At 41.6% G+C, this 8,683-nt stretch overlaps 1 protein-coding gene across 3 annotated transcripts in view; it reads right to left on the reverse strand.

Annotated features, from left to right (window-relative positions):
- Nucleotides 1-8,683, reverse strand: part of rnf4 (ring finger protein 4) — a 66,124-nt gene that overhangs the window by 42,322 nt on the left and 15,119 nt on the right. For 2 of the 3 annotated variants that reach the window (XM_043704059.1, XM_043704051.1), the window contains exon 2: nt 1,253-1,542. The exons of the other annotated variant lie outside the window; for it this stretch is intronic. In XM_043704059.1, coding sequence (XP_043559994.1) covers nt 1,253-1,261 — 9 coding nt within the window. In that variant the 5' untranslated portion in view covers nt 1,262-1,542. The remainder of the gene's footprint in view (nt 1-1,252; nt 1,543-8,683) is intronic. 3 annotated transcript variants of the gene reach the window in all.

An 8,683-nucleotide genomic window follows, 5' to 3' on the forward strand; every position in this document is an offset into this window, starting at 1 on the left:
TCCTTTAGACAACGAGGACATAAAAATCAAGGCCAATGGCTCTGCAATCTCCTCCCTTGCTTCTCAGAGAATCCTAGGATAAATGCCATCAGGCCCAGGGGACTTATCTATTTTCACCCTTTCCAGAATTTCCAACACCTCTTCTCTACATACCTCAAAGCCATCCATTCTACTTAATTGTGACTCAGTACTCACATTGTCAACAATGTCCTGTTCCTGATTGAATACTGACGAAAAGTATTCATTCAGTGTCTCCCCAATCTCTTCAGCCTCCACACGCAACTTCCCACTACTATCCTTGACTGGACCTATTCCTACCCTAGTCATTCTTTTATTCCTGACATACTTATAGAAAACCTTAGGGTTTTCCCTAATCCTACCAACTAAGGACCTTTCATGTCCCCTCCTTGCTGCTCTTAGCTCTCTCTTCAAGTCCTTCCTGGCTACCTTATAGCGTAAATGTAAGATTGTGGGAATAGGCTAGGTGCTCTTTGGAGTGTGATTGCTAACTCAAATGGGCCAAGATGGTCTCTGTGATGACTACAGGGCGCAGAATTCCATAGCATTCTAGATGTAGTCTGAATAGGACTATACAGAGAAAACAACTTTTAATCCATTATATTCACTTGCTCAACACAAAAGTTAGTATTCTATTAAAAAAATACACATAGGTGCAACAAATAAAATGCCTAGTTATCAGTATAACCAGTACATTATAGTTCTTGGAACCTGCACTGTTCCTAGCTTTCCACTATTCAGAAAGTAGCCATTTTATCAATTTTAATGCCAAAAGTATTTGCATGGGTAGAATTGATTTGCCACAGTTTTGCACACAAAGTATTTCCAAACATGATTGCATTAGCATGAAACCTTTTTGGGACTGCCTGCTCATGCAATATTGAGTCCCACTTCCTGAGCTTAAAAGGGTCAGTGTCTTCTCTATATTTTGTGTCACTCCATTTAATCTTCAAATTCTTCATTTGGGGAAAATATCTTTGCATCATTATACTATCATGGCATCAGTACATGATTTGATATCATCATTTGTTCTTTCATGTATATAACCTTAAATCCCACCAAATGGGTTTCAGGCCCATCTGAGAGCGGTGAATTTTTGTCGTTTTATATTTAATAGAAAAGCATAATGGAACACTTACTGATTACCAAAAAACCTGAAATGTGGGTTCAGCTGTAGTGTATTACTTGGCAAAAGTTGGGATATCGACTTAAATGAGAAAATAATTGCACTTACTGTGCTCATTGCGTTCTCAAATTATTTGAAATTAAGACAAGAGTTGAGAAGATTCAAAAGATTTTCATCAGTACTTTCAAGGAATGTCTTCTGAATCAACGCTTAACTTCTGACTGGCCACATGTCTTCTGTCTGTAGATTTTGTAGATCTGGCTCCCTTAATTTATAGTTAGTATTAAAATGTCCTTTGTGTTGTCAAATGAAATTCAGAATCTTTGTGAAAGCAGATGATGCTTCAGAAGAGAGAATCTACCAGTTCGCATTCCAACCGGACATGACATGGAGATATGCTGTAACAAAAAGGAAAATAAAATATGCATTTATACAGTGCTTTTCACATCATCTTTGGACTTCTTGAAGTGCTTTGATCTAATAAAGTATTTAAATATCAGTCTTAGTTACTGCATCGAAACTCCAGTAACCAATTCACATATAAAAGGTGTTCCGTAGATCACAATGGGATAAATTCCCAGTGAATTTGATTTAGTGATATTGGTTGAGAGTAAAGTATTGGCCAAGGCATGAGATACACTCCCTTGTGTATCTTTGAACTCATGGTGGTAACTTTATGTTTACCTGATAAGGTAGGTAAGGGTTCTGTTGAAGGTTTTATCTCAAAGACAGCACTCAACTCATGGTAACTTACAATATGCACTCAATCTCTGAGTGGGATTTGAATCCAAAATCTTCTGATTTAAGAGACTGACAGAACTAATACACCATAATACAGATTAGATGCTGCCTCACACAGCACAGTCCCTGACAAATGAAAGTATGAAAAATTCACTTTTGTTGCTGTATGTGCAGTGCACTGACATAACATTTCTAAACTTCCCAGCCAGTTGGGTGTTGGCATGAGTTCAGGATCTAATCAGTTGATGCATAAAGACAGACAGATTGTCAAATGTATTTAAAACATGAAATCAGGGAGCAGGATGATATGTTGAAGAATGATAATTCTTTGCATGACCATAAACCAATCGAGATCTGGGTTGGCTAAGGAACACTGAACAATGAAAAATACACTCCTGACGAAATGGACTTTACATTGCATTTCACCCATCTCCCCACACAGTTCTTAAATGTAATAATTCCATTGACAGTTCTCAATGCTTTGTTCAGCACAACAGCACAGCTCTGTGTACTAAAATGAACCTGATTGAAGATCTACATCTTCAGAGTTAGGACAAGTCACAGTCCCTCAAACTTGTTTCATCATTTAATTTGTTCAAGCGGATCTTTATCTCACCTCTACTGATCCACCTTTAGTCCTTACCCAGAGCTTCCTCACACTTTGTAAAGTCAACCAAACATTTTTTCAACAGGTGCTTCACAAACATGCTTCAAGGTGCTGTATAATTCTCTCAAAGCTACCTCACTTCGCTTCTAAAAATAGCCAAGAAACACATGCCTGTATTTGCAATGATTGCCAGTAAGATGCTCTTTTAAAATTGAAATTATGCAACAGTACATTTTCACAATCAGAAAAGGCTGAAAAATAACAACAAATTCATTTAATTCATCCATGTAAATAAAATGGAATAATATAGAAGTGTCTTTCATTGATATCCTAAAGCAACCTACAATTCAAGCACTTGTGAAAGTCTAATTGTGTATAATAAAGTTCCACAATGAAAGATAAAGGACCAGATGCTGATTGAGGTATCATTAAATCAAAAAGTCTATACAACATAACAAAAAAAAACATTTGGTTCATGATGTCCCAGAGGTTGTGCAGAGAGAACCCCTGTCAGCCCTATTCCACCCCTCCATCTCCACAATGCTTGTTTCCTTCAAGTGCCCATCCATTTTTTCTTTTACTTTCTGCTTCCATCATCCTTATTGGCAGCAAGGTCCATAGTATTACTAGGTTATTATTATGCAAGAGAAAAGATCCTTACTTCGACCCTGTATTTCCTTTGTAATATCCTAAATCTATGATTCCTCTCCCCAGCCCCATCAGCTACCAGGAAGATTTACTAATCTCTCTCATCTCAAGCCACCAATTTTGTACATCTTCAACTTCTCTTGCTCAAAAGATAACCTCACCTTCTCCAATGCAAACTTCCTGTACTCCTGTAAATTCTTGCATTCATAGAACCATTACAACCTTTCTGCACACTCATCCCGAGGTGTGATGACTTGAACAAAAGGCACTATTTGTGGCTTCAGCAGCTTCACAAAAGGTTCAACGTAGCTTCCTATTTTTGAACTAATACCTCTAATTATAAAAGGCTAAGAACCCAAATGGTTTTTTGGGCAAATCATAGTACCTGTTCTTCCTCAAATAATGCCATGGGATTCTTTTGTCTGCTGTGAGCAGACAATTGAAATTTCTCAAAGTCTAATCGCACACGAGTAAGTTGGTGCCGTTGAGACGTTGTTGCAAGGTCAGGGACTTGAAAATGAGATTTCACAATGCCCTGCCAAATTGAATAGTTAGACTCCTTGGTGTGTCCACCTGCAGACAGTGTGGAGACTTTCAGAAGAGAAGCTGATTTCACAAGGCTCAAGCCGAAGAGAGCAAGTATTCTGCGGAAGTGAAAGAATGTGTGGCAGAGTAGGTTGGGTTGGGCAGGAGGTAAATTCTGGTCACAATGATGGTCAGATGAGTACTTAATACATGGAGTCAGCTCCTTGCCTCCTTCAAGCTGCCAGATTTCCTGAGGGCTGTGATGAAATATTAATGATTGTTACAATAATTAAGGCTGTGTGTCTTCATTTTAATATTCAAATTAACAACCTACTTCTTGCCAACAGATTGATTACCCAATACTGCTAAAACCAGAATAGACAGCTTTGGAGGTGGTTTTGGTTTACGTTTGAGATCTTGTAAACTTATTGACATGTAACAGAATTCCAATACACAGTTTGGGGAAATTAAGAATCAGCCCCTAGTGTTGAATTATGAATAGCTACAGTGGAAGTCAGGCTCAGCTCCTTCTCCCCACAGTCTCCATCTTAGAGAAATTCAAGTAGAAAGTACCTGATAAAGCCACCTAGAAATGAGCTGGCATGTGAGCTGCACTTAAAACCTGCTTGTAGCAGGTGACTTCTCAGCCACTGAAGACCATGGACTCAGAATATAAGAAAATGGGCTCCAAAAAGGAATTAAATATTTGGAGATTTGCAGGGATAATATATACTGATACAATGGAATACCTTGGCTTTAGTACTTTAAACAGTGGATCACGACTTCACCTTCACCCATTTTTAAGGCCAATCATTATGTCATAATGTGTCTCTTGGGTCACCTTTGTTGCCCAGTCATCCCTATAACCTAATGAATCTTACCAGTTCAAAGTTTGGGAGAAGATTTGTAGCTCGGGTGCTCGTTGTTGTGGTTCTGTTCGCCGAGCTGGAAGTTTTTGTTGCAAACGTTTCGTCCCCTGTCTAGGGGACATCCTCAGTGCTTGGGAGCCTCCTGTGAAGCGCTTCTGTGATGTTTCCTCCGGCATTTATAGTGGTCTGTCCCTGCCGTTTCTGGTTGTCAGTTTCAGCTGTCCGCTGTAGTGGCCGGTATATTGGGTCCAGGTCGGTGGGACCCAATATACCGGCCACTACAGCGGACAGCTGAAACTGACAACCGGAAGCAGCAGGGACAGGCCACTATAAATGCCGGATGAAACATCACAGAAGCGCTTCACAGGAGGCTCCCAAGCACTGAGGATGTCCCCTAGACAGGGGACGAAACGTTTGCAACAAATCTTCCACCCTGGCCACATCCTTGTTAATCTTTTCTGAACCCTTTCAAGTTTCACAACATCATTCTGATCGGAAGGAGACCAGAATTGCACACAATATTCCAACAGTGGCCTAACCAATGTCCTGTACAGCCGCAACATGACCTCCCAACTCCTGTACTCAATACTCTGACCACTGCCACTTCTCAGCCCATTGGCCCATCTGGTCCAGATCCTGTTGTAATCTGAGGTAACCCTCTTTGCTGTCCACTACACCTCCAATTTTGGTGTCATCTGCAAACATACTAACTGTACCTCTTATGCTCACATCCAAATCATTTATGTAAATGACAAAAAGTAGAGGGCCCAGCACTGATCCTTGTGGCACTCCACTGGTCACAGGCCTCCAGTCTGAAAAACAACCCTCCACCACCACCCTCTGTCTTCTACCTTTGAGCCAGTTCTGTATCCAAGTGGCTAGTTCTCCCTGTATTCTGTGAGATCTAACCTTATTAATCAGTCTCCCATGGGGAACCTGGTCGAACACCTTACTGAAATCCATATAGATCACATCTATTGCTCTGCCCTCTTTGTTACTTCCTCAAAAAACACGATCAGTGAGACATGATTTCCCACTCACAAAGCCATGTTGACTATCCCCAATCAGTCCTTGCTTTTCCAAATACATACACATCCTGTCCCGCAGGATTCCCTTCAACAACTTGCCCACCACCGACGTCAGGCTCACCGGTCTATAGTTCCCTGGCTTGTCTTTACCACCCTTCTTAAACAGTGGCACCATGTTAGCCAACCTCCAGTTTTCTGGCACCTCAGCTGTGACTATCGATGATACAAATATCTCAGCAAGAGGCCCAGCAATCACTTCTCTAGTTTCCAAGAGTTCTCGGGTACACTGATCAGGTCCTGGGGATTTATCCACCTTTACCCATTTCAAGACATCCTGCACTACCTCCTCTGTAATCTGGACATTTTTTAAGGGGTCACCACCTCTTTCCCTACAGTCTATATCTTGCATGTCCTTTTCCACAGTAAATACTGATGTAAAATACGAGTTTAGTATCTCCCCCATTTTCTACGACTCCACACAAAGGCCACCTTGCTGATCTTTTGAGAGGCCCTGTTCTCTCCCAAATTATTCTTTTGTCCTTAATGTATTTGTAAAAACCCTTTGGATTCTCCTTAATTCTATTTGCCAAAGCTATGTTCCCTTTTTGTCCTCCTGATTTCCCTCAAGTATACTCCCACTTCCTTTATACTCTAAGGATTCACTTGATCTATCCTGTCTATACCTTACATATGCTTCCCTGTTTTTTCTTAACCAAACCCTCAATTTCTTTCATCACCAAGCATTCCCTTTACCCTGGACAGGAATATACTTTCTCTGGATTCTCGTTAACTCATTCCTGAAGGCTTCCCATTTTCCAGCCGTCCCTTTACCTGCGAACATCTGCCCCCAATCAGCTTTTGAAATTTCTTGCCTAATACCGTCAAAATTGGCCTTTCTCTAATTTATAACTTCAACTTTTAGATCTGGTCTATCTTTTTCCATCACTATTTTAAGTCTAATAGAATTATGGTCACTGGCCCCAAAGTGCTCCCCCACCTGCACAGCCTTATTTCCCAAGAGGAGGTCAAGTTTTACACCTTCACTAGTAGGTACATCCACATATTGAATCAGAAAGTGATCTTGTACGCACTTAAATTCCTCTCCATCTAAACCCTTAACACTCTGGCAATCTCAGTCTATGTTTGGAAAGTTAAAACCCCCTACCATAACCACTCTATTATTCTTACAGATAGCTGAGATCTCCTTACAAGTTTGTTTCTCAATTTCCCTCTGACTATTGGGAGGTCTATAATACAATCCCAATAAGGTGATCACCCCTTTCTTATTTCTCAGTTCCACCCAAATAACTTGCCCAGATGCATTTCCGGGAATATCCTCCCTCAGTACAGCTTTAATGCAATCCCTCATCAAAAATGCCACTCCCCCTCCTCTCTTGCCTCCCGTTCTATCCTTCCTGTCGCATTTGCGTTCTGGAACATTAAGCTGCAAGTCCTGCCCATCCCTGAGCCATGTTTCTGTAATTGCTATGATATCCCAATCCCATGTTCCTAACCATGCCCTGAGTTCATCTGCCTTCCCTGTTAGGCCCCTTGCATTGAAATAAATGCAGTTTAATTTATTAGTCCTACCTTGTCCCTGCCTGCCCCGACTGTTTGACTCACTTCTGTTCTTAGCTGTACCCGTCTCAGATCGATCTCTTTCCTCACTATCTCCCTGGGTCCCATCCCCCCACCTTACTAGTTTAAATCCTCCCGATCAGCTCCAGCAAATTTCCCTGCCAGTATATTCGTCTCCTTCCAATTTAGGTGCAATCCATCACTTCTACCCCAAAATAGATTCCAATCATCCAAAAATGTGAATCCTTTGCCCATACACCAGCTCCTCAGCCATGCATTCATCTGCTCTATCCTCCTATTCCTGCCCTCACTCGCTCGTAGCACCGGAAGTAATCCAGATATTACTACCCTCAAGGACCTCCTTTTTAAATTTCTGCCTAACTCTCTGTAATCTCCCTTCACACTCAACCTTTTCCCTTTCAATGTCGTTGGTTTCAATGTGGACAATGACCTCCTGCTGGCCCCTCTCCCCAATGAGAACATTCTGCACCCTCTCTGAGACATCCTTGATCCTGGCACCAGGGAAACAACACACCATTCTGCTTTTTAGCTGCTGGCCACAGAAACATCTGTCTGTACCTTGGACTAGAGAATCCCCTAACACAATTGATCTCTTGGAACCAGACGTACCCCTCGTTGCATTAGAGCCAGTCTCAATACCAGAAACTTGGCTGTTCGTGCTACGTCCCCGAGAATCCATCACCCCCTACATTTTCCAAAACAGCATACCTGTTTGAAATGGGTATAGCCACAAAACACTCCTGCACTAGCTGCCTGCCTCTCTTACACAGATGGGTTAACTCCAGGAAAGGTGAGTGAGAGTGTATCTGAGACTTTCCCCCAGTCCTATAACTGCCATCCATCACACTGTTGTTACAAATTCCTTATCGGAAAGACAGTTAGAAGCAACCCATCCATTCGATCTGATAAGATTCGCAACCAACAGCATTTATGATTTGGAGATGTTGGTGTTGGACTGGGGTGTACAAAGTTAAAAATCACACAACACTAAGTTATCGTCCAACAGGTTAATTGGAAACACACGAGCTTTCGGAGCGACGCTCCTTCATGAGGTGGTAGTGGAGGGCTCAATCATAACAGAATTTTTAGCAAAAATTTACAGTGTGACGTAACTGAAATTATACATTGAAAAATTGATTGTCTGTTAAGCATTTCATCTGTTAGAATACAGTGATAGTTTCACTTCTTTCATGTGTAAATCACAAAACCGTTTTTTTATAATTAAAAAGTTGCAATCTCGGGTTAGCTTCTGGATTAGTGGTGCTGGAAGAGCACAGCAGTTCAGGTAGCATCCAAGGAGCAGTAAAATTGACATTTCAGGCAAAAGCCCTTCATCAGGAATACAGGCAGGCGAGATAAGTAAGAGGAGGGTGGGGGTGGGGAGAAAGTAGCATAGAGTACAATAGGGGATGAAGGTGATAGGTTGGGGTGGGGAAGAGGGTGGAGTAGATAGGTGGAAAAGAAGATAGGCAGGTAGGACAAGTCATGGGGACAGTGCTGAGCTGGAAGTTTGGAACTGGGG

The sequence above is a fragment of the Chiloscyllium plagiosum genome, chromosome 2, assembly GCF_004010195.1.
Source record: "Chiloscyllium plagiosum isolate BGI_BamShark_2017 chromosome 2, ASM401019v2, whole genome shotgun sequence".
In the NCBI taxonomy this organism is placed as follows: Eukaryota; Metazoa; Chordata; class Chondrichthyes; order Orectolobiformes; family Hemiscylliidae; genus Chiloscyllium; species Chiloscyllium plagiosum.